At 43.4% G+C, this 26,803-nt stretch overlaps 1 protein-coding gene and 1 pseudogene across 2 annotated transcripts in view; one reads left to right on the plus strand and one right to left on the minus strand.

Moving 5' to 3' along the window:
* Window positions 1–26,803, plus strand: part of PRKCE (protein kinase C epsilon) — a gene marked incomplete at its 5' end in the record, with an annotated part of 508,578 nt that overhangs the window by 330,778 nt on the left and 150,997 nt on the right. The window contains 4 exons of the mRNA XM_082672441.1: window positions 11,908–12,050; window positions 14,441–14,537; window positions 17,378–17,577; window positions 20,306–20,479. Of these exons, the coding sequence (XP_082528567.1) occupies window positions 11,908–12,050; window positions 14,441–14,537; window positions 17,378–17,577; window positions 20,306–20,479 (614 nt within the window). The remainder of the gene's footprint in view (window positions 1–11,907; window positions 12,051–14,440; window positions 14,538–17,377; window positions 17,578–20,305; window positions 20,480–26,803) is intronic.
* Window positions 8,583–10,066, minus strand: LOC309833700 (pleckstrin homology domain-containing family F member 2-like; annotated as a pseudogene). The gene is made up of 2 exons: window positions 10,019–10,066; window positions 8,583–9,331 (listed from the first exon to the last, which is right to left on the minus strand). The product of its transcript is annotated as a pleckstrin homology domain-containing family F member 2-like (transcript).

Here is a 26,803-nt window from a genome sequence, read left to right on the forward strand (position 1 = left end):
CCCAGGACTCTGCATCAGTCACTCTCCCACCCCTGCCAACCTCCATGGCACAAGCACACGATTTCCTGTTCAAAATTGTGTGTGCTCTGCCTCTGAGCGTGGCATGGCTGACTAATCTGTTACGAAATCAAACCACTGCCCTGGCTTACCCTCTAGGGCCAAGTAACCCTCATGTAAAGAGATTTCTGCAGGGCACATAGGCCTGCCCATCTCCCTTTGTGATTGTTCTGACAGTGTCATCCGCTTGCTTTGGGAGAAATCCCAACAGCCTGACTTGCCCCATTGCAACCCTCGCTTTAATCTCAGCTATGAAAAGGGTGGAAACATGGAAACCAAAATGAAGATCAGAGTGCTCGAGCCCCCATCTGCCCTGAGGATGACACTGCTGCTGCAGTACCATCCAGCACAGAGTAGGAGCTCAACGAATATGTGATGAAAAACTAGGTAGTAGTACTATAATGATCCTCCTTTTAGAAGAGCCCCAGCAGGGCAGCTCTGTTTCTTCCCAGTGCAGTTCATCCAGGTGGAACAGTTGAAAATGAACAATATGAAGCTGCCTGGAAAGGGAAGCCTTAGGGGCAGCCTCGAGCTATGAGGGGTTTGGGAGCCTTGCCACTGGGCCTGGGTGCTCACCAATCGGGATGGGGCAGAGGAGTGCAGAAGGGGGGTGATTTGGCTGGTTTGTCTGCCCCAAACGTTTCCCCTTTCTTTTTTTTTAAACATCTTTATTGGAGTATAATTGCTTTACAATGGTGTGTTAGTTTCTGCTTTATAACAAAGTGAATCAGTTATACATATACATATGTTCCCATATCTCTTCCCTCTTGCGTCTCCCTCCCTCCCACCCTCCCTATCCCACCCCTCCATGTGGTCACAAAGCACGGAGCTGATCTCCCTGTGCTATGCGGCTGCTTCCCACTAGCTATCTGTTTTACATTTGGTAGTGTATATATGTCCGTGCCACTCTCTCACTTCGTCCCTGCTTACCCTTCCCTCTCCCCATATCCTCAAGTCCATTCTCTAGTAGGTCTGTGTCTTTATTCCCGTCTTACCCGTAGGTTCTTCATGACCTTTTTTTCTTTTCTTAGATTCCATATATGTGTGTTAGCATACGGTATTTGTTTTTCTCTTTCTGACTTCCCCTTTCTTTTGATTCCAACTGGCACATCCACTTTCTCTTACTGATCTGCAGCCTCTGGGTGTCACCTTACAGCTTCCAGGAGCCCCACTGTGGCTGCCTAAATTATGTCAAGTTCCTCTCCCTCAGCCAACTTTGCCCTCTTGTTTCCAGACTTTTCAAAGCACTTTCAAAGTTGCTTTTTCATGTGGTCCATTTTAACTGACATGTTATTGGATTTTTTTTTTAACTTAACCTATTGGGACAACTAGACAGTTCTCCTAGGGAAATAACAGAATTTAAAAAAATGAAAAACAAAGTCTCCGAAGACCGATCCTATCTTGCTGACCAGCCAACCTGAGCTAATTGTTTCATTAGGATGGACAGGTCTGGCGTTACAACACCAGGGGGCGCCAGTGACTAAATCACCTAGATAAGCTGCCCCTGCTGAGAAATTCTCTCTCTTCATTTCGTTGCTTCATTCTTGTCCTTTCTGTCACCTCAAGAAGAGACAGAAGACGACTTGCATGAAGTTGGTGGGCAGGTGCAGGTGAGGTGGGCTGTGTGTCAAAGGGTAGCTGTTGCTAAGGGGAGTGGGACAGAGGATTCAGAGCTGAGTGCTGTTGCCTGCAGTCTGGGAGGCTCTGAGGATTTTCAGGCATTGTTAGTAATAACTCAGTTAATGGATTTGGCACCATGGCCAGGCTGTGGTGGAGCTTTCTCGTTCGTTTATATTGTCTGAGAAAGGTCCTCGCCCATCAGCGCACATGCTCCCCCATCCCCACACCCCTGCCTTTGGTTCTGTGGGCATCTTCAGCTCCATAATTCACTTGAACTCTTCAAGCCTGGGTTGGGAAGGAGGGGGAGTGGAGTCTGTGCTGTCCCTCCCTCTAGGTCAGGGACCAGGCCGTGAAGGGCCAGTAGGAGGTCTGGCCATCCTGCCTGGTTTCACTCCAGAAACTGTGTGTGTGTGTGTGTGTGTGTGTGTGTGTGTGTGTGTGTGTGTGTGTGTGTTTTAATAGACTTTAACTTTTAGAGCAGTTTTCGGTTCATAGCAAAATTGAGGAGCAAGTACAGAGATTTCCAATATACCCTCCTACCCCCACCCATGGACAGCCTCCCTCACTATCAATGTCCCCACCAGGCTGATACATTTGTTACAATCAGTGAACTTAAATTGATACATCATTATCCCTCAGTTTACATTAGGGTTCCCTCTTGGTGTTGGATATACTGTGGGTTTGGACAAATGTACAGTGTGTTGTAGCCACCATTATAGTATCATACGGATAGTTTCACTGCCCTAAAAATCCTCTGTGCTTTGGCTATTCATCCTTGCCTCCCCCCAACCCCTGGCAATCACTGATCTTTTTACTGTCTCTGTGGTTCTGCTTTTCCAGAAAGTCATATAGTTGGACTCATATAATATATAGTCTTTTCAGATTGCCTTCTTTCACTTAGTAGTGTTCATAAGTTTCCTCCATGTCTTTCATGGGTTAATAACTAATGTATTTTTAGTGTTGAATAATATTCCATTGTATGAACTTACCACAGTTTATTTAGCCATTCACTTACTAAAGGACATCTTAGTTGTTTCCAGGTTTTCATAATTATGAATAAAACTGCTGTAGACATCCGTGTGCTGGTTTTTGTGTAGACATACGTTTTCAACTAATTTGGGTAAATACCGGGAGTGTGATTGCTGGATTGTAAGCTAAGAGTATGTTTAGTTTTGTAAGAAACTACCGAACTGTCTTCCAAAGTGGAAGACGTTTTTCATTTCCACTAGGAATGAATGAGGATTCCTGTTGCTCCACATCCTCACCAGCATTTGGTGTTGTCAGTGTTTTAGATTTTGGCCATTCTAAAACGTGTGTAGTGGTATCTTGTTTTAATTTGCAATTCCCTAATGCCATATGATGTGGAGCATCTTCTCATATGTTTGTATGCTATCTGTATACCTTCTTTGGTGAGGTTTCCGCTCATGTCTTTTGCGTATTTTTTTAATTGGGTTGTTCATTTTCTTATTGTTGAGTTTTAAGGGTTCTTGCATATTTTGGATAAGCTTTTATCAGATATGTCTTGTGCAAATATTTTCTCCCAGTCCGTGGCTTATCTTCTCATTCTCTTGACAGTGTCTTTTGCAGAGCAAAAGTTTTTAATTTTAATGAAGTCCAGCTTATCAATTATTTCTTTCATTAATCATGCCTTTTGTGTTATATTTAAAAAGTCATTGCCATATCCAAGGGCACCTAGATCTCCTCCTATGTTATCTTCTAGGAGTTTCATAGTTTTGAGTTTTATATTTAGGTTTATAACCCATTTAGAGTTAATTTTTGTGAAGGGTGTAAAATCTGTGGGTAGGTTCTTTTTTTTTTTTTGCATCAGATATCCAGTTGTTCCAGCACCATTTGTTGAAAAAGACTGTCTTTGCTCCCTTGTATTGCCTTTGCTCCTTTGTCGAAAATCAGTTGTATGTTTATGGAGGTCTATTTCTGGGTTCTCTCTTCTGTGCCATTGATCTGTTTGTCTATTCTTTCACCAGTACACACTGCCTTGGTTACTATACCTTTACAGTAAATCTTGAAGGTAGTGTTGGTTGTCCAACACTTCTTCAATGTTATGTTGGCTATTCTGGGTCTTTTGCATCTCCATGTGAACTTTAGAATCAGTTTGTCAATCTCTACAAAATAATTTCCTGGGATTTTGATTGAGATTTCAGTGAGTCTATAGATCACACTGGGAAGAACTGTCCTCCTTACAACATTGAGACTTCCTACCCATGAACATGGAATATCTTTACATGTATTTAGTTCTGTTTTTGTTTCTTTCATCAGTTTTGTAGTTTTCCTCAGTCTTGTACATATTTTCTTAGATTTATACCTAAGTATTTCAGTTTTTAGGTGATAATGCAAATGATATCATGTTCTTAATTTTAAATTCCACTTAATCATTATTGATAAATAGGAAAGTGATTGGCTTTGTATATTAGCCTTGTATCCTACAACATTGCTATAATCACTTATTAGTTCCAGTTTTTTGGTCAGTTCTTTCAGATTTTCTGCATAGATAATCACGTCATCAGCAAACAAAGACAGTTTTATTTCTTCCTTTCTAAGCACTATACCTTTTACCTCCTTTTCTTGTCTTATTGCATTAGCTAGTACTTCCAATGCAATATTGAAAAAGAGTGGTGAGAAGGGACATCCTTGCCTTGTTCTTGGAACTAGAAAGCTTCTGGTTTCTTACCATTAAGCGTGTTGTTAGTTGTAGGGTTTTGTAGATGTTCTTTATCAAGTTAAGGCAGTTCCCCTCTATTTCTTCATTGCTGAGAGATTTTATTATGAATGGGTGTTGGATTTTGTCAAATGCTTTTTTTCTTTTTCATTGATTGACAGGCTTTGTGATTTTTCTTCTGTAGCCTGTTGATGTGATGGATTACATTAACTGATTTTCAAATATTGAACCAGCCTTGCATACCTGAGATAAGTCATACTTTGTCATGATATATATTTCTTTTTATACATTGTTAGGTTCAATTTGGTAGTATTTTGTTGAGGACTTCTACATCTATATTTGTGAGAGATATTGGTCTGCAGTTGTCTTTTCTTGTAATGGCTTTGTTGGTTTTGGTGTTAGGGTAATGCTGGTCTCATAAAAGGAGTTAGGAAATGTTTCCTTTGCTTCCATCTTCTAGAAGATATTGTAGAGGATTGGTATAATTTCTTCCTTAAGTGTGTGGTCCTGGAATTCACTAGTGAACCTATCCGAGCCTGGTACTGTCTGTCTTGGAAGGCTATTAATTACTGATTTTATTTCTTCAATAGATATAGATCTTTTACACTGTATTACATGTGTGAGTTTTGGCAGATTGTATCTTTCAAGGATGGTTTTGCTGCATCCTACTAATTATGAAAAGTTGTATTTTCATTTTCAATCAATTCAAGATATTTTAAAATTTCTCATGAGATTTCTTCGTTGACCCATGTGTTACTTAGCAGTATGTTATTTAATTTCCAAGTATTTGGGGATTTTTCCAAATATGTTTCTGTTACTGATTTCTGATTTAATTCCACTGTGGTCTGAGAACAGACATTATATGATTTCTATTATTTTAAAATTGTTAAGATGTGTTTTATGGCTCAGATTGTGCTCTGTCTTGGTAAATGTTCCATGTGAGCTTGAGAAGAATGTGTGTTCTGCTGTTGTTGGATGAGGCAGTCAATAAATATCCAGTTGATTAATGTGGCTGTTGACTTCAAATATGTCCTTACTGATTTTCTGCCTTCTGTATCTGTCTGTTTCTGATAGAGGGGTGTTAAAGTCTTCAGCCGTAATAGTTGGTTCATCTGTTTCTCCTTGCAGTTCGCTGTTTTTGCCTTACATATTTTGGTGCTCTGTTGTTAGGTGCATACACATTAAGGATTTTAATGTCTTCTTGGAGAATTGACCCCTTTATCATTGTGCCCGTTGATGTCTCTGATAACTTTCCTTGCTCTGAAGTCTGCCCTGTCAGAAATTAATATAGCTACTCTGGCTTTGTTTTGATTAGTGTTAACATGGTATATCTTTCTCCATAACTTTAATTTTAATCTATATGTGTCTTATATTTAAAGTGTATTTCTTGTAGATGATATGTACTGGGTCTTGTTTTGTGATCCATTCTGACAATCCCTGTCTTCTTATTGGTGTATTTAGACCATTGACATTTAAATTGATTATCAGCATAGTTGGATTAATGAGTACCTTTTTTGCTATTGTTTTCCATTTGATGCCCTTGTTCTCTGTTCCTATTTTTGTCTTCCACATTCTTTCCACCTTTTGTGGTTTTAATTGAACATTTTATATGATTCCATTTTCTCTTTTTTCTTAGCATATCAGTTCTTCTCCTTCTCCCCCTTCCTCTCCCCCTCGTTCTCCTCCCCCTCGTCCCCCTCCTCACCTCCTCCTCCTCCTCCTCCTCCTCCTTTTTTCTTATTTTAGTGGTTGCCCTAGAGTTTGCAATATACATTTACAACTAATCCAAGTCCACTTTCAAATAACACTCTAATACTTCATGGGTAGTGCAAGTACCTTATAATAACAAAATACTCCTAGTTCCTCTGTCGCACTCCTTATATTGTTGTAGTCATCCATTTCACTTATACATAAGCATATATTTTCTATACATATATATAAGCATAATAATTGAAAACATTGTTGCTATTATTATTTTGAAAAGTTGTTATCTGTTAGATCATGTAAGAATTTAAAAACTAGAAGTTTTTATTTTAGCATCACTTATTCCTTCTCTGGTGCTCTTCCTTTCTTTATGTAGATCTGAGTTTTTGACTAATATCATTTTCCTTCTTTCTGAAGAACTTTTTTTATTTTTAAGTTATAAAATATTTTTTATTGTAAAAACAGAGTCAATAGAGGTTGACAACATAAATGTTTTCTCAGAACATTTCCCCTTGGTTCCTGAATTTGCTAGGTTCCTATGTACCAGCAAGTCCCATTAGCACGTCTCAGATTTCATGGTCCTTTTTGGATATGTTTATTGATTATATGTAAATATTGCTTAGAAACAGAAGTCCATATGATATTAAAACAAACAAAAAAGCCTGTTGTGCCTTTCTTTCACATTTCCTACAGGGAGATCTATATATCTCAGGTGCTTTCACAATTTAAAAGTAAAGTTAGTACCTTAACCAAACCAAAGAATCCTCCATCACAAGTTACTAAATCAAACCTCTCATGACATTTGCAATATATCCAGGTTTAAAGATTTTAAAACAAAAGAATTTAGAATTTAAAACAAACTTCAGACTGATTTTTCATATTTGAAAGACTACAGTTATTTGCAGCATGCAAATGGAGAGAGTAGCGCAAAATGCATCAAGTTTTATATGATAAATATACTTTCAACCTAATGGCTGCTTCGAAAGCAAAGACTGAAAAACTACCTCTTCTTAAAAGCAATCTAGACTGACTCAATAAAGTTCACAATTTAGAAAGATCAATTGCTACTCTGTTTCCATAGATTGCAAAATGATTTCAGAAACAGATTAAACATACAGTTGTTTTACAAAACGAGAAATATTGTTTGGGACTTTACAAAACTTTATAAAATATAATACTATATTTGTAAATTCAAGATAGTTTCACACTGAAATAGAAAATACTTCCACAAATATGAAGTCTAGTCAAACTTAACTGGTCTCTCCCAACCATCCTCATACATTATTTCTTCCAGATCTTCAACCTGAGTAGATCTGTGCTCTAGCATGAGATTTTTTTAAAGAGATTGGTTAATTTCAAGAAGTTGTATAAGATTTTTCATTCTAGAAACAATGTTAAACAATGTTAAAACAATGATTTACACCTAAAAATACGTCTCACTAAAAGTAGAAATAATGCAGTGACAATTTGTATTTGATAAATTTCAAACCAGATTCCTCAGAATGACAATTATAATGTGGTACCTACAAAAAGTAAAAATATACAGTAATCACAACTATTTTACGGAAAATATTTATTCATATGGAATAAAGAACCTCTAAATTTAGTTATTTGTAGCTGTCAAATGAGAAGTACTTTCTAATTACACCCATTTATAACATTCATTTTACACCTCAAAGAGCACCAGTGTATTTTTTTTTTTTTTTTTTTTTGCGATACGTGGGCCTCTCACTGTTGTGGCCTCTCCCATTGCGGAGCACAGTCTCCGGACACGCAGGCTCAGCGGCCATGGCTCACGGGCCCAGCTGCTCCGCGGCATGTGGGATCCTCCCGGACCGGGGCATGAACCCGTGTCCCCTGCATCGGCAGACGGACTCTCAACCACTGCGCCACCAGGGAAGCCCTGCACCAGTGTATTTTGAAAACAAACTGAAAAGTGAGAAGGTAGGGGCTTATTCCATGCAACAGTGGTATTATGATAAGGCACCACCTGGTGTGTGAAAAAGCCAAACAAACTATTTCCAAAGCATGTATTTCTGTTACTGGTGTCTTAACCTTTAGATAAGATGGTTAGAAAAAAGCTAATAACATTATTAGCTAACCACATCATACTCCTTTTCCATCATTCTTTGCTTTTAGTTTTTCCATATTACAGAACATATAATAAACAACAGTAGAGTACATGATATGTTAAATAAACATCTTTCCCCAACCATTCAAGAAAATAGTGTAGAATTAAAACAAGAATAAGAAACCAAAAACTTTTCTGATATATTCGCAATAGTCTGTCCCTGTAGAAGTATAGGGAGCTGGGGGAGGTGAGGAGAGAGTGGCAGCAGCAGTTGGGGTTGGGGGATGGTAACAGGACCTCCTTTCTATAGAATATATTGAGGCACACAGGTTAAAAGTTTCTCAGGCAAATTCATTGCTAGAGCAAAACTGACAGAAAGCTCAGGATTTTACATTCCCCCCAGAGCTGATTTCTCAGATAGTCACATCCGATTAAATATTTCAAAATATTCCCTTAGTCACTGCTATCATCGTCGTCATCATCATCAGATACATCATTTAAAGGAGACTTCAGTGACTGACTATAAGAGTCCGATCTAGTAGGCTGGCACCTGGCCTTGTCCCCAGTAGAAAGCAGGTCATAGTAGAAGTCACAAATCCTCACAGGCTTAGAGGACTGGCTGGGAAGAAGTCTCTTTTCAGAGCAGGGCCCACAGACAACAAAACCACATTTGCGGCAGTGGTGAGGACGATTAACAGGTGTGAATTTTGCTGTCTGACAACGCATACATACAGTTGCCTCAGAGTCAGGAACCCAGACGGCAGCACGTTCATACTGGGTGTCTTCCCACTTTTGGAGAGCAGATCAGTATCACATTTATCTATGTGATTCGTCCATTCTGATTTCTCAGTGGCAGTGGCAGAATAAGCTGCAAATGATTTAGTTGGTGTCTTGATCAGCCATCCATTCCTCAAGTCTCCCTCATCTGTGAGAGAATCAATTGTGACATTTTCCAGGGGAATAATACGTTATTTGTTATATTTTTTCTTCTGGATGGTAATATTGCCATACACAAGAATATCATTAAATAAGAAAAACTGCCTTGCTTTAGGCTTTTTTCTGCACAACTTAGTCAATACTCCTCCAATAAGAACCCGTCCAGGTATAGTTAAGGGTTGGCCAGCTGCTCCAAAACAGTTTTCTACTATATTTTTATGTCTAGTATTTGCTTCACTGTTTGCCAAGCGATCCACCGTCTTTTGCTAATAGCCTCCAAACTCGGGAACTCCACACTTCAGAGGCCCTCCTTTCCACATGCTGCCTCTCCCCTTCTGCCTGAAGAACTTCTTTTAACATCTCCTGCAAGGCAGGTCTATTGGCAACAAATTCCCTCAGTTTTTATTTGTCTGAGAAAGTCTTTATTTCTCCTTCACTTTTTTTTTTTTTTTTTTTTTTTGTACGGTACACGGGCCTCTCACTGCTGTGGCCTCTCCTGCCACGGAGCACAGGCTCCAGACGCGCAGGCTCAGCGGCCATGGCTCACGGGCCCAGCTGCTCCGCGGCATGTGGGATCTTCCCGGACCGGGGCACGAACCTGTGTCCCCTGCATCAGCAGGCGGACTCCCAACCACTGTGCCACCAGGGAAGCCCTCTCCTTCACTTTTGAAGGATAATTTCACAGGCTACAGAATTCTGCATTTTTTTTCCCCTCTCAGTACTTTAAACATTTCACTCTACTCTCTTCTTGCTTATGTGGTTTCTGAGAAGAAGTTAGATGTAATTCTTGTCTTTCCTTCTCTGTAGGTGAGGTGTTGTTTCCTTCTGGTTTCTTTCAGGATTATTTTTCTTTACCTTTGATTTTATGCAGCTTGTGTATGATATGCCTAGGTGTAGTTTGTTATTGGTTTTGATTTTTGTCATTTATCCTGCTTGGTGTTCTCTAAGCTCACTGGGTCTGCGGTTCGGTGTCTGACTTTAATTTGAGGACACTCAGTCATTTTTGCTTCAAATATCTCTTTTGTTCATTTCTCCCTTTTTTCTTCTTCTAGTATTCCCATACACATATGTTACATCTTTTGTAATCATTCCACATTTATTAGATATTCTGTTCCTTTTTTTTTTTTTCAGTATGTTTCCCTTGCTTTTCTGTTTTGGAAGTTTCTATTGACATATCCTCAGAGATTCTTTTCTCAGTTATGTCCATTCTACTAATGGGCCCGTCAGTGACCTTCTTCGTTTCTGTTGCAGTGTTTCTGAGTTCCAGCATTTCCTTTTGAGTCTTTCTTAGAATTTCCATCTCTCTGCTTGCCCATCTGTTCTTACATGCTGTCTACTTTATTGATTAGAGCCCGTAGCATATCAATCATAGTTGTTTTAAATTCCTGGTCTGGTTATTCTAACATCTCTGCCATGTCTCAGTCTGGTTCTGCTGCTTGCCCTGTCTCTTCAAACTGTTTTTTGCCTTTTAGTGTGCCTTGTAATTTTTTTTTTTTTTTGATAGTCAGACATGATGTGTTGGGTAACAGGAACTGCAATAAAAGGCCTTTAGTAACATGGTGCTAAGGTGCTGGGGGAGGGGAAGCATTCTGTAGTCATATGATTAGATCTCAGTCTTTCTGTGAGCCTGTGCCTCTGAACTATGAGCCTTACACATGTTTCTCAGGGTCCCCCCCCCGCCCCCGCTCCACCTTATGTGGGACAGGATAGCTAGCATGGGCTGGAGTTGGGTATTTCCCTTCCCCCAGGTTGCTTAGGATCTGATAAAACTACAATAGTTTAGTCTCTGGCAAAATAGCTTCTCCTGAGAGTAGGCCTTGTTAAAAACAGGTGCTCTGGTATATTTCAAAATCCTTTCCCTCTCCCCCTGTCATAAGCAGGAGGGAATTTTTCTCCAATGTTCACTGTGAGAAACCTGGTCAGACAGAGGTAAAGCTCCCAGAGTGCGGGGACCCCTATGACGGGGTCAGCCTAGAGTCTTTGACTCTCAGACTTGTCCGCTCTGGGACCCCAGCAGTTCGTCAATGTCAGTGCCAGCTTCCCTACCCTGCACTGGTTTCCACGGGGTTGCTGCTCGGGAGTTTCTGCTCCGCTAAGTTGTGATTCATATAGTTACCTGTCTGTCTCTCCCTCAGGGCAGTGGTTTGCCCTGTGACCTTACTTCTCTGATAAATCTTAAGAAGAGTTGTTGATTTTCCAGTTTGTTCAGCTTTTTACCCATTAGGGCAGAACAGCAACTTCCAAGCTCCTTATGTGCTGGATTGGAAACCCAAACAGTTGACGTCTTCGCCTTTGATGTCCTACACCAAGGACAGTGAAGTGATGTGGACAAAACAGAGACATTCAGGCATGGCCTTTGTCCCTCTGAACCCAGATTTTGGATTTGAAAGGGGCCTTGGAGGTCACCTCATTCAGTCTCCTTGTTTTCAGATGAACATCTTGATAGGCTGTACTGTGGGCATTCCTCTCTCGGGAATATTCCCACATTTCAGCAGAGTAATAGAGTGAACTGTGTACAGGGGACCCATTTGGGTTCAGCATCCAATTGAACTTTCTTCAGAGAAACCAGTTAAGTTCTATGGTCAGTGTTCTGCTCCCTGAAAGGAAATTTCAATGTGATTTTTATTTATCCGTAAGCTGGTTATCTCCATATGGTGGTTTGGTGGATGATTTTAGTTCTGTGTGAGGGGATGATGGGTGATCTTTCATTTTTCTTGTTTTGTCTTTCTCCATTTTCTAAATTCTAACAAATGAACGTGTGTTCCTTTTACAACCAGCACAAAATAAGGTAATGTTTTAGGCTATGACCATTTGGAAGCCTCTCCTCTGTGCTTCCTTACAGTCTGCAAGATGAACGTTCACCGGCGCTGCGAGACCAACGTGGCTCCCAACTGTGGCGTGGACGCCAGGGGCATTGCCAAAGTGCTGGCTGACCTGGGCGTCACTCCAGACAAAATCACCAACAGTGGCCAGAGGAGGAAAAAGGTAACTGGCTCTTTGGTGGTGTTTCTGGAGCTCTTTGTGAGCCAGCATCTCTGTGTTGGCTTCCCAAGAGTCACTTGGAGTGACGTTCTGAGACTGCTGGGTTTGAGACACTGGACTTGAAGCAGCACGTGCTTCAAGAGAAAAGAAAAAAGAAAAGGTCAGGCAGGTAGCATGAAAGTCTCCTTCGGTTCCAGAGGTGGGGAAAAGCTAAGCAAGTCTCAAGTGTGCTGTTTCTTAGGGGAACGTCAGCTTCAAGATGAGGACTCTGGAATTCCCTCCAGAAAAGACTCGACTCTAGACAGGGAAATAGACTTATCTGCCTCCAGGACTGGCATGGAAGCAATGTCAGTGCTCAGACTTTGCCTCTGGTATCACTTTAATGAGGATAAATGGATGAAGAGCTGGAACCACATTCTCTTCTAGGAAGCAAGCCAAGAAGATTTGTGTTAGTGCCGGCACTCGGCTGCCCGAGGAATATTGTTATGTCCCGCGACATGAAACATCTGGGCCTGTCTTTGGAGACCAAAGCCCTGTCTCTATCCGTATAGCATTCTGAATGTCAGTAGGAAGAGATCCATTTGCTAAAATGTTATTTTGGTAAGTCAGGGCCCACAGATGTAAATAGAGCTAAAGGTATCCGTAGCATTTTGTTTGAAGGCCCTTCCTAGCCTTGGATCCTAGCCTAGAAAATGTAAGAATTCTCTGAAAGACTTAAGTTATGAGAAAATTGGAACCATGTTAACTGGGCAAGAAATCCTGGTGGGGGTGGGTGGCCCTTGTTGCCCGGTATTTTTTTTTTTACTAGAAAACAAGCCTGACTCTGGGCGCCTCTACAACTTGACTCCTAAATGTCCCTGAATTTTCGCTTGAAATACCTTCTGAAGGGCATTTTAGAAGCTGCCCACGCCTTTTCCCTGCTGCCTCTCAGAGGAGCCTTTTCCCTGAAATGGGAAGGTTTGGGTTGTTTCCATCTTCTTAAACTTCTTCTTCCTTACCTTTCCAATAAACAAAGCAGTTTTTTAAGGATTGGAGGAAAAAAACATTCTCTTCTCTGGTTAACTGTGAGATTTTGTGCTTCTGGTGTCTCTTCTCAGCTCTGTCGGTCCCCCTGGTGGAAACAGGACTTCAGTTATTGACCCAAGACATGGGAGTTGCAAGCAGAATGTCAGCACCCAGAATGCTGGGGCTCCACCGGGGAGGCAGGTTAGACGAACAGCCGGTGATGACAGTGTTGAACACACAGATTTATGAGCTCTACAGAGAGCCCTGTTCAGGGGACATGATTTTGTTTCTTGCTAGAAGTAAACTGAGGCAGAATCCTTATTGCCATGAAACATTTCAGAGAAAACTCAGTACCTGCCCCCTCCCCTGTATTTACATGGGCCATAATGGCAGTAGCCAGGCATTGTCTATCTGTCTTGGATTTGGGAGATCCTGGAGGTAAGAAGCCAACATGGAGAAATTCAGGAAGGAACAAAGTCAAAGACTAAAGGACTTCAGTCCTGATGTTTTTATTGCTTTGATGCTTCTAATGCAAAAGCTGGAAAAAGTCAAGTGAACCAAATAGTAGCTCAAGTTAGTACGAGAGGATGGGAGACAAGTGCCCTTGGCCAGAAGCTTCAAGGGCTTCTTTGCAGGAGCGTCAGGCTTGCTAGAGCTTTGGTTCCCTTAACATGGCCCCTTGCAAGTAGTCCATCATCCAGAAAGAACGTGTGTGCACAGCAGGTAGATCAAGAGTAAAAGGGAGCAGAAGGGCTTGCAATCTCTGAGTCCAAACCTCTGACTTAAATGGGAACTTAAAGTGGATATGCCAGCATCTATGCCGGGAAACAGACTTCCCTGGGGGTGTCCTGCTAAAATTCGCCAATTGCCGACAAATACCCACACACCTGAAGACGTTTATTGACCTTCTGTTGTGTGTATCACTCTCTGCAGTCGCCAGGGGCAGTACAAATACTAGATAGGGTCTAACTTTCAAAGAACCTACAGTCTACCTGAGTAGCGAGCCCCAAACGAAATGAAGCTGAACAAAGTAATGAATGGCAAGCAGCTGTTAGAGGCGAGTGTCAGGTTGCACTGGATGAGGTAACTTGCGTTTCTTGGGTAGGCAAGGAGGTTTCATGGAAGGGGTAAGGTTGGGCTTCGCTTGGAAAGGTCAGCTGTATTTGGACAGAATAAAAATCAAGCAGACTGACATCTCTTGTTTTCTTCCCTTTAATTGGCAAATGAAACCTTGAGTCTCTGCCTTCAAACTGTCAATTCAGCAGCTGCTGCTGTGCGCCAGGGACTCCTAGGGCCCCTGGCATCGTTTCTTGATGCTTTTGACCTCGGGGAAACTCCCCACGCTCCCTTCTGATCCCTCTCTCCCCTCGTTCTCTCCTCCTCTCTAGCTCATTGCTGGGGCTGAGTCCCCGCAGCCTGCTTCTGGAAGCTCACCGTCTGAGGAAGATCGATCCAGGTCGGCCCCCACCTCCCCTTGTGACCAAGGTGAGACTCTCAGATATGCTTCTTTACCTCTGAGCTCTGTCCTTGGAAGGACGAGGGAGCCCGAGGCTTCTTCATCCAAGCATGGCCTTGTGAGCAGAAACAGCCAGCAGCCCTGGAGGGTCTCCAGGTGACCTTTCCCAGCTGACTCCTTAGCTGTGCTTTCCCTCTACAAGGCTTTCTTGAGGGTGAGGCACTAAATGGCTGTGCCAGCCTGAAATGCCCCCCAGGCAGGGTGAGAGAGAGCGAGCTGGGGTGCTGTGGTTCTTTTTTTCTTTTGCCTCTCCCTGGTTCCACGTTCAGGAGAGGGAGAAGCCCTTCTCTTACCCCGCTGCCCAGTGTCTGTTCCCAGGCCCGTCAGCACTGCTCAGTTGAGCCTGGTTTCCTTCCCCCCTGACTCTCATCAAGGTACCCGAAACCTGAGAACAGGGCAGGAGTCGGGGGGTATGGATGGGGGAGGGCGTCTACCACGTGGGTGGGTGGGGATAGGAAGGTGAGGCTGGCGAAGAGCCTGAGAGAAGCAGTGGGGAGGAAGCCAGCTCTGGGACTGACTCCCCTCTAGAGCTCAGCTCAGGACGTTTCCTTTGCTGTCAGAATGTGCTGAAAGTCCTCAGAGTTTCTGAATTCTACAGGCAGCCAAGGATGCCGAGGCTGAGGAGGCACTTACACGTTTAAGACCTTCCCCTCTGGCGACCAGAACCAGATCTCACTGGGAAGGGATTTTTGCACCGGCAGAACAGTCACCACCATTAGTGAATCCTAACAGTAGCGCCTTGATGTTCTGTAGCCCCTTTTCTCTCGTCTTCCTGATCCTGATTTTATGCTTACGCCGACTCTCTCGTCCATGCTCCCTTACTGTCCCCAGGTGACAGGGTGGGAAGTGGAAGGCAGAGAGTTGAAAAGGTTTGTCCAAAGGTCAGGAACTAAGTCAGGGGTAAGGGTGAGACTGCGCCCCTCCTGGCATAGGGACCCCATTCTCAGAATCCATGCCATCGAACCCTCCCTGGGGGTCATCCCTGTGACCCAGCCCTTGGCATGACCCTAGCCCTTACCTAGGAGTGAGTAAAACAGCTGCAAGGGGATGTGCCGGTCCTGAGGCCACAGAATAATTGGTCTGAGCGCCTCTCCATGCTGCTCTGGTTCACTTTCTGTGTCTTTATACTCTGCTCCATTTCAAAAGAGGTGTGACCCATCTGTTAGCAAGCTGACGGTCCTCTGGGGCCTCCAAGCAAGCAGGTACTATCCCGACCCAGTGTGGGTGTTTTCACGTTTCCCTTTTTTTAATGCTGAGAGCTCCTTTGAGAGCTTCAAGGAGACAGGGTCATATGGTGAAGAGACCCCAAGTAAGGGATGAGGTGCCCGGGTTTCTAGGCCTGGTCCCTGCCCAGAGTGCTGTCCAGCCTTGGCAGGACACCGTGCCCCTCAGGACCTCTCTTTGGCCCCAGTCAGTGCAAGTGCAGCATTCCCCAGCAGTGTTGTGAGCACAAAGGGACGTGAAAACCCTCTTAGCAAGACATGGCATTATTGCAGAGCAGAAATAAGGCACTATTCCTCTTCCCTCTGTTGTAAGAACACATAGAAAGATATTTTCTTCAAGTTTTGATATCCCCAAGCATCCAAGTTCTGTCTTCCAAAATCCATTTATTAACTTGCCTTGGAAGTTAGGCTGAGAAGCTCTGTGCTGAGACCAAAAGTTATACTTATTTAAGAATAAGAGATAGAAAACTGCAGAATTGGCGTGGGCATGTCTGTAGACTCGGAAGCTGTCTTCACCCCTCCCCTCTACCCTGCCCCGACACATCTCAGAGTAGTCAAACTCCAGATGCAAGGAAGATCTCCAGGTTCCTGGAGTGAGCTCTCATGGGCCTCAGTCCTTCGGAAAAGAAGCCAAAGTTGTCTTTATGTCAAGCAGCACGTGGTCACTAATGCGTGATTCTGACTCCCAAGGGTCAGTAGTTTGTGTTCCCCTCCTGTGATCCCAGTTATTCACGAGCATCTTTTAAAAATGGGTTATGCTTAAGATGCCCATTTCTACACAGAGGAGTGTACGTCTTGGTGAATATATAGCTAACAATAAAGCTTCCTCAAATAGAAAAGGTCAAAGGATCATCCAGCCTTATCATCCCCAGGTAATTCAGGTCACATACTCTGGAGGGGCACAAGGCTGTGTCATAGTTGTGAAATTGTACTGAGGAATCCCTGTCCCGTCCTAGATAAATTTGCAGCATGTCACTCTTGGGAAGCAGTTCTTTTGGTGATGATAAGCCCATTGCTCATTTTGTTAAATAACCTTGTGTAGATGGGTATTTAGAATAAACCCAGCAACAAGGCCAAATAAAGTCCCTTAGAAGGTACAGGCTTCTTAGTCCCAGCTATTGAAATAATTACCTCACCAATAATTACTGTAACAATCGTTCTCCATTAGTCATTGTTCTAATTTTCAAAGGAAACTGGAAGGGTACCTGTTGCCTTTGGGACTCTGCGAGGTTCCAGAGAAGGCCAGGATTCCTCCATTACACCTAGAATAATGGAATAAATAGGCTACTGGCTGAAGGGGGCTTTTGGAGAGGTGGCCTGGTCCCAGAGTAAAAGGAAGATCTGAAGGAGTTGGTTGGCGGGGACGGCCTCCTCTTTGCATGCCTAGGCCTTGCTGTACGTTAGGTGCCAAGGAAAGTGTGCAGAGCAAATGAAGCCACGTAAAGGGATGCCCCACTGGGTCTGCTGCTGTGAAGAACCAGAAAGAGGGTTGAGAGCTCATGGGGGTAAATTCTGAGTATTAAATCCTAATGGGAAGGGCTCGTGAGGTATGCGCTCATGCAGTATCTTGTCACCCTTGGCCCTAGAAATAAAAGAACTTGAAAACAACATCCGGAAGGCCTTGTCATTTGACAACCGAGGGGAGGAGCACAGGGCAGCAGCGTCCACCGACGGCCAGCTGGCGAGCCTGGGCGAGAATGGTGAAGTCCGGCAAGGGCAGGCCAAGCGCTTGGGCCTGGATGAGTTCAACTTCATCAAGGTGTTGGGCAAAGGCAGCTTCGGCAAGGTCTGTGACATGCAGGGGCAGGGCTGCTGGTTTGGTCCAAGATTAAGTGATGAACATTTCAGCCTAGTCTGATTATGTTTTCCTTCCTTGTTGAGTGCAGATGGCCTGAGGCCAAGCAGACAGGAGCCAGGGTTCTCCTGCTAACTAGCTGTGGGAGTTCAGTGTAGTCATTCCACCTCTCTGGGATTTAGTTTTTCTCGTTTGTCAAATGGGGACAGGAATCAAGTGAGAGAGTGGGGGAGAAAGCACTTGGAACGGTTTAAATTGCACTACGTGTGCCTGGCGTCCCATTATCGAGAATAGTAATGATAGCTTTCTTCCCTTCAGAGATCCGTCTGAAATTCTGGCTTTAATTCATCATGAAGACTTTGGAAATGAATTCTAGAATCTCTGCCCTCAGTGAACTTGGGGCTCAAAGGAAATCTTAGCATGTATTACTTTGGAAATATAATGTTATTCAACTGACTTTTCTGCCACTGACTAAATGTCTTGTTTGTCCTCTGCACCTGGCAAGAGACTGAGCACAGCTGTCTCATGTCTTGGATGAGGGGCCACTGCCCTCGGTTCCATTCTCCCTCTCCTGCTGTGTCCGAGCCCGACACAGCGATGTGGGGCCTGGGTGCAGAGTGTGCCCGCTAAAGTATTGGCAGTGATCAGCCAGCATTCTGAAGGTGGGGTGAGATGGAAAAATAATCCCGTTTATTTTAGAAAGAAGATGGAAGGGCAGAGAGCCTAGGAAGCTGGTAAACACTTCTGTTCAGACCCCTGATTATTCCTGCTCTTCCCAAAGCCATGCCTGGGGGTCGATGGGAGTCATCTTTCTAGGACTTCCCAGAGCAGAGCGCCGGTGCTCTGGGGCCCAGGTGCCTGGCTCTGGGAGCTCCCAGGGGTCCCATGCCCTCACGCGTCCTGGACTTTTGCAGGCTGAGCTGCAGACCTGCTCCACTTCTCTCCAAAGGGAGTGGCTCTCTGGAAACCCCAGGCTATGAGCCCCGGTTCTTAACCCGTCTCACCTGCCCCATCTCATCCTGAGATCGCAGTGGCAGAAAAGGAACTGGGATTGGCTTAAATGGCAAAAGATGAAGCAATCACATTCTTTGGAGACTGGTTAAATAAGAAACAGACCCCAGTCCTCTGAGGAGGCATAACTCTGGGATGTGAGCAGGACCTGGTTTAATTCTGAGCAAGATTCAAGGGGAAAGAAGCAGGCTCAGAGTTTCCAGGTTTTCATAGGGTATAAGCAGGATGGGAACTGTGATGACTCCGGAGCATTTAGGTTGCTTCTTCAGAGAAGTCGCAGCCAAAGTTTGAGCCAGTTTTAAAGAGTTTGTAGTATACGTGGGCGACAGAGGTCTTCAGGGTAACATCCTGAACACCCTCGTGAAGCCTCTGAGTTATTGTTCTTTAGCTCTACTAGAATACTGTGCTTGGGAGTTATTCAGTGGGAGAAAGTCATGTCACATTTATAGGGAAATGAGTGCAAAAATATCAAATGATAGGAAAACTTTAAGAAAATAGAACTGCTAATTTGCTCTCTAGAGAAGGAATCACATTCCCAGCTTTAAAGCTATAGAGGAAACCATAAAGGTAAACAAGGACAGATTCGACTACATAAGATAGGGGACCCTGTTCAATAGAAAAAGATAACAGAAAATCATAAAACAGTCTTAGAAAAACATTTGCAGAAAGTAAAGTGGGGGCTTCCCTGGTGGCGCAGTGGTTGGGAGTCCCCTGCACGGGTTTGTGCCCCAGTCCAGGAAGATCCCACATGCCGCGGAGCGGCTGGGCCCGTGAGCCATGGCCACTGAGCCTGCGCGTCCGGAGTCTGGGCTCCGCAGCGGGAGAGGCCACAACAGTGAGAGCCCCGCGTACCGCAAAAAAAAAAAAAAAAAAAGTAAAGTGGTAGTAACTTTATATACCAAGCTCATACAGATGTGTAAGAAAATAGATAACTAGACGGAGGAAATTGACAAATACTTCGCACAAAACGTAAATATAATTAGAAAACAAATATTTTTAGTTTCATTACCAGTTAAAACAGTATTGAGGTAACATTTCACACCCATGACATGAGCAAAAACGTTTTTTAAGTGAAAGCACCCACTGTTGGTAAATTTGCATGAAACTAAAGCACTTCTACATTGCCAGCGGCAGATTATATTGTACATCCTCTTTGAAAGTCAGTTAGGAAATGTGCAAGATATTTAACTCTATAATCCACTTCTAAGGCTTTCCATCTTAAAACTGTGATATAAAAGAAAAAAATAATATGTGTAAAAATGCTTGATGCAGTTTATATAATAATAATTAGATGTAACTCAAATGTCTAATATGAGATAAATGGTTAAACTGTTACTGATATACTTGAATTGAGTACCAGCAACTATGATATGGTGGAGACCATGTAGAGAAATGCTTATGAAATAATGTTCAGTTAAAAAACAATCTATTTGCTGTACTCTAATTGCAAGTATGACAAATTAGATGAACATACGAGTAATTATTTAATAGATGTGCATTGAATTTTCTTTGCCTGGACACTGTTAGAGATTAAAAATAAATAAATTGTAGTAGCTGTATTAGGATGGGTAGTCTTTACATTTTAAATACTATTATGCTATTTAAAATTAAAGAACAAAAAGGAGATTTTAAAGCATTTGATGTTGACTTGGGTTTCTTTTGATTCCCTACAAGTATAGACTTACGGGGTGGTTTTGGTTGATTACAGGTCATGTTGGCGGAGCTCAAAGGCAAAGATGAAGTATATGCTGTGAAGGTCCTGAAGAAGGATGTCATCCTTCAGGATGATGACGTAGACTGCACAATGACAGAGAAGAGGATTTTGGCCCTGGCGCGGAAACACCCGTACCTAACCCAACTCTACTGCTGCTTCCAGACCAAGGTATGTTTTAGAAGAAGCTGGTGGACCTCCATCTTGGGGTTGTGCCATAGGACACTATGGTATCTTGACTGTCAGATTAAAAAAAATCAATCATAGATCCCCTATATTCTTTTCTCAAAGACCTTGTAAAGTGGAATGGATTTTACCCTTGAAAAGATCAAGGTATATTTGAACAGTATTCTCTTTTTTAAGGGCAAGGGATTTTCCATTCAAGGTTGTGCTTGTGAAGGGATGAGAGGGCAATGGAAGTCTTTGCAAATGTAGCTGAACAAAGCCGAATGACTAACCCCGGTGTTTGCTCCTTGGAGAAAACAACAGGCATGGTTAGTCCTTTCTCAGCTCCTACCTTTCTGTCACTGGGCAAATCCCTTAAGTTCTTTATGGCCTTCGGATCAAATGAAAAAAGAGTAAAGGCCACCTGAACCACATCTAACCTGTGTAATGTCACATGAGGTAAAGGATGTGAACAAGTGCTTAAAATGCCATCGTGGGGAATTCCCTGGCAGTCCAGTGGTTAGGCTTCGACGCTTTCACTGCCGGCCTGGGGTTCGATCTCTGGTCTGGGAACTAAGATCCCGCAAGCAATGTGGCATGCCAAAAAAAAAAAAGGGTTGCCATCGTGAACCACAAATATAAGGTAGCATTTTAAAACTACCAAGTAGGTGCCTGGGGACCAGAAGGTGGCAGTAAAGAAATGAAAATAATCTGTAAGTACATTATGGAGTCTGACCGATGAGTATCCTTAACTCATTGGTTACTTATTCTTAGTAAAGAAGAGAAATGCCAACATTCTTCATGAAGCTCTTTTATTACCCCATTTCGGGGAATAAAATGAGCGAAAGTCTTTCAGGATGCCTTAAGGATTTGGAGCCCTTAGCTCCTTGAGGAGGCAAAGGCAGCCTCACCTGAAACGCTTACCCGTGTCCATCTGGAGCCCAGACAGTGACGGGTGCCACCCTGGACAGATGATTCCCTGCTCCTTGGCATACTCTCACCACCGTGTCGTTGCGAATGCCAGACTTTCCACTTGGAATTCAACAATTACTCATTTGGTCATTTGGCCAATTTTTATTTTATTATATTTTACTGAATCCTTTCCATGTGCCCAGTGTCGTGCCAGGTGCTGGAGAGGTCGTGGTAAGCAAGGCCCAGTCCCCGACCTCAGGGAATTTACAGTCTCTTTGGTACACTATTTCCCAAAGGGTATTTCTCTGAACCTTCCTCACTTGAGAAACTTTTCAGAATAAAAGGGACGAAGTGAGAGAGTAGCATGGACATATATACACTACCAAATGTAAAATAGATAGCTAGTGGGAAGCAGCTGCATCGCACAGGGAGATCAGCTCGGTGCTTTGTGTCCTCCTAGAGGGGTGGGATAGGGAGGGTGGGAGGGAGGGAGATGCAAGAGGGAGAGGATATGGAGATATATGTATACATATAGCTGATTCACTTTGTTATACAGCAGAAACTAACACAACATTGTAAAGCAATTATACTCCAATACAGATGTTAAAAAAAAAAAAAGAATGAAAGACTCTGTGGCCCATAGTTTGGGACACTGCAGTCTTGACCTCTCTTAGAGTGTCTCAACATACATTTGCTTGTCAGAGTTGCTGAGGAGAACTGCAATGGAAAAATATATATGTTACCTTTACTTAATCTACTATTTCCCAATGACGTGATCCCAAGCTTTACCTTACTGTCACTACCCATTCCAAACACTGATCAAATGAAATTTTTCCTAACCCTCTGAAATCTCTCAGGAGATTATGAAATATCTCCTGAAAAATCTGGAAATCCCTTTACTGAACAAGTATAGGACTTAACACGCATCCAGAACAAGGATAGCTAGTGTGTATTGCCTGATATTTGTGGGTCCGTGTGTGTGTGTGTGTACACGCGCAGAATCCAGTGTGACAATAGAGGGTCAGTCACGACGTCAACTTTCCTCTTTTCTCCATGTGAGCATGATCCTGGATTAATGAGAAATGTATCCTATATCTCTTTATCTTCCATGGTACCTGTCAGAGGGCCTCACAACCAGTAGGTTGTCACTCTCAGAATTGGAGGGTTGGAAGATTTTTTAAAAATTCTCTCTTCTAATCTTCTTTTTGCACCAGTGAGAAAATCAGATTTCAGAGAAGTAAGTCTTTTGCCCACAGATACTTGGTATTGGCCAGGTCAAACTTACCGTCTCATCTCTGCGACTCCCAGTCCAGCGGGGACTTGCTCTGACATCACGTTGTGTCCCCTCTGTGGGGAGACGCCCCTCTTCCCCTGCGTCTAGCAGCTGTGCCGTCTCTTTCGCCCTCTGGGCTGGTTTCCTAGGCAGGCATCCACACGAGCTTGCTTTCTTTGGACGTGTTGCCAAGAGGTCTGACATCCCAGGAGGGGTCCAGTCCAGTTGTAGGGACCCTGTGAACCCCCTGTACGTGGTGGACCTGGAGAGCCAGAGGGGAGGCTCTGCCTCCCTGCCCTCTTGGTGAATGAGTGAGGGAGCAGGAACGATGTCTTCAGTGTCAGCAGTGTTCTCTTCTGTGCCGTTAGAATTCGCTGAGGGCCTTCACTGCCCTTGGAGCGCAAGATGGCATCATACAACACCATGAGTTTCCTTTACGGCAGAACAGTGACCAAACTGACATGGAGATCAGTGTCTGGGTGGTAGAGGGTGAGGTTGGGGAGAGAGGGACTCTCCTCTGAAGTTCAGAGATTTGCTAACTCTTTTCTCAGGCCGGTGTCAGGTAGCGACAGTTACAGGAGCAAGTCCCAGACCACCGTTGCCCAGTAGAACATGGCACGTCTCACTTTACGTGACAGATGTGTGCTCATCTAATTTTTCTAAAGCAAATCATATTTTAACCTCGCCGAAGGACCTCTGCTTACTAGAAAGGAATCTTATGAGGAATCATAACCTCCCAGCTTAACCGTCAGAAAATGTGGCTTCTCCTATGGCAGCCAGTCATCATGTTTTTAAAAAGGAGCTGTTGTTCACCTGACTCTGAGGTAGGTGCTGAGTATGGAGTTACCAGCAAAAAGGAAGGTGATTCTCAAGTGGAGGAGTTTACTCAATAAGGGATGGGGCTTATAAGTTTTTTCACAGCAAAGGAAAACATAAACAAGACTAAAAGACCACCCTCAGAATGGGAGAAAATATTTGCAAATGAAGCAACTGACAAAGGATTAATCTCCAAAATTTACAAGCAGCTCATGCAGCTCAATATCAAGCAAAGAAACAACCCAATCCAAAAATGGGCAGAAGACCTAAACAGACATTTCTCCAAAGAAGACATAACTGCCAACACACACATGAAAGGATGCTCAACATCACTACTCATTAGAGAAATGCAAATCAAAACTACAATGTGTATCATCTCACACCAGTCAGAATGGCCATCATCAAAAAATCTACAAACAATAAATGCTGGAGAAGGTGTGGAGAAAAGAGAACCCTTTTGCAGTGTTGGTGGGAATGTAAATTGATACAGCCACTCTGGAGAACAGTATGGAGGTTCCTTAAGAAACCAGAAATAGAACTACCATATGACCCCGCAATCCCACTACTGGGCATATACCCTGAGAAAACCATAGTTCCAAAAGTATCATGTACCACAGTGTTCATTGCAGCTCTATTTACAATAGCCAGGACATGGAAGCAACCTAAGTGTCCATCGACAGATGAATGGATAAAGAAGATGTGGCACATATATACAATGGAATATTACTCAGCCATAAAAAGAAACGAAATTATTTGTAGTGAGGTGGATGGACCTAGAGTCTGTCATACAGAGTGAAGTAAGTCAGAAAGAGAAAAACAAATACCATATGCTAACACATATATATGGAATCTAAAAAAAAAAAAGGTTCTGAAAAACCTAGGGGCAGGACAGGAAAAAAGATGCAGACATAGAGAATGGACTTGAGGACACGGGGAGGGAGAAGGGTAAGCTGGGACGAAGTGAGAGAGTGGCATGGACATATATACACTACCAAATGTAAAACTGATAGCTAGTGGGAAGCAGCCGCATAGCACAGGGAGATTAGCTCGGTGGTTTGTGACCACCTAGAGGGGTGGGATAGGGAGGGTGGGAGGGAGATGCAAGAGGGAGGAGATATGGGGATGTATGTATATGTATAGCTGATTCACTTTGTTATACAGCAGAAACTAACACCATTGTAAAGTAATTATACTCCAATAAAGATGTTAAAAAAAAAAAGAAAAGAAACTACTAGTCGAATTTTGCTGTAAAATAAATAAGGGATGGGGGTGGGGAGTTATACTAACTTCCATAGCAAACAGCTTTGAGACGGTACATTCTGGGTGGAGGTGTTCGAGCTGGGAGGACTCAGAGGAGGGAATGAGCTTTAGTCTGGAGGTGGGGAAAGAGCTCAGTCTAGGCTCTGCAGAGTGGGGAGGACTGGGACAGGACTTGGGTGGGAATGGGAGCCGAGTTCAGTGGCCATCGTTCAGTCCAGCTTTAGTTTCACTTTTCCTGAAAAGAAAGGGCAGTGTTTCTGAGCCACCGTAAGCCTGGTTTTGACTAAGACTCTAATATATGATTAAGGAACACAAGACCTGCTTGCAATCCTATTAAGATTTCTTGCGTTCTTGTCTGATTATGACACAGAGAGAGGCAATAATGTTAAGTCAGGTTTGATTATTTTTAGATGGGCCTTTAGTGTTTGGTATGTAGAAGAAACAGCCCCTACGAAAGCATTCCTTTGAGAATTTCCTGAGGGATTGCACATGGCTTCAGGGCACGCGCTACGCAGATTGCCGGACAGGACTTGGAAGTGTGTGAGGTCCCATGTCTGGTATGGTGACCAATGGCAATGATTGTGTAAGCCTACTGGCGCCAATCGTGACGTCAGGTCATGAGTTAGGTCTGGTCACCACAGCCCACTGAATGACCAAGTTACAGTTAAAGAAGGATGTGGCCTTTTCTGTGCCAAGCCCACCTGCCCTTGGCTTCTGCACTCTGATTGTTCTCCATGGGATCTAGAAGGAAAAAGCAAATGAAATGGCTCCAGAGCTTGTGAGAAAAGGCAGAAAGCCCCTCAAATTAAGCCAGTAACTTCAGTTTCAATCAAATTCACACCAGTATGTTTGACTTGAGTTCCCACTATGCTGTGTGCTCTCTGGAATGTGGCATCTGTTATATGCCAGACACTGCTAGGTTCTGGGGCTACAAAGCTCAAAACATTCTGAACGCATGGAGATTGCTGTTTAGTGGGGAGACAGACATGCAATGATATTCTACAGCATTGTAACTCTTCTAGTGGAGCCCTGTAGGTGATTCATTTGAAGCTCTGCAGAAGGCAGTTGGGAAGGCTTCCTGGAAGAGGTGGCACCTAACTTGGACCTTGAAGCACGGGCAGCATTTGGAAAAGGATAAAGGCAAAGAGATGCTGATGAAGCCTAGAACTCATCTCCAACTCTCATTTTCATTGTTATTTTTCCAACACTAGAACTCCCACCTCAGTCTGTGTCCTGCTTCTTCCAAGGAAATGTCAACAGCTAAACAACCACAGGGAAGGAGAAGAAGAAAGGGGAGGGTATTTGGAAAATAAAGAGGGAACTTCCTGCGTCTGCAAGATCAGATGTTGAGTGGTAGAGAGGGGAGGTAATACTGGGAGGCTGCTTCTTTGGGCTCTAAAAGTTATGGGCTGCTCAACATCAGGACTTAGGGGGAGGCGTGATTTCAGGAATTGCCTCTTCTGGCTTCCCACTCATCCACGGAAGGCTGGGGATGGGAGAGCCACTGAGTGGTAGGTTTGTTTTTGCTTTTGTTTTTCTAGTTATAAGAAATAAAATTCTCAGGCATTTTGAGCCGCTGCATGTGATCCCCATTGTGAAATCATCCCTTCCAACTAAACCTGACTTCAATAAATTCATCCGTGATTTTTCCTCTTTAAAAATATGAGTCTCTACCTAATTGTCCTCATCCCCCACTCTTTGGCATTTCCTGCCAGGCCTGGGAAGACAGCTCCTGGAGGGCTTGGTCAGTGTGAGTCGCTAAGAAGGAAACAGAGGGTGAACTAGAGAATCTCCCTTGGCCAACCTCCCTCACTGCCCTGGGGGAAATGCAGGATGGAAAAATCCTTAAAAAGCAACCGGAGACATTTTTCAAATGAGTTTTAATAAGCTGTGTGAGCAGGGGGTGAAAACTGCTGGGAAAGGAGTGTTGACTATGCAGGGGGGAAACTGTGGTTTCAAGGAACTTGGACATTCTTGTGACTGTCAATTCTGAAGAGCAGCAAACACGAAAGCAAAAAAAAGTAAAAATTAGGGCACTGGTAGTTTTTTTTTTTTTTTTAAAGAGGTGA

This window comes from Grampus griseus (assembly GCF_964374135.1).
Source record: "Grampus griseus genome assembly, chromosome: 15".
Taxonomy (NCBI): Eukaryota; Metazoa; Chordata; class Mammalia; order Artiodactyla; family Delphinidae; genus Grampus; species Grampus griseus.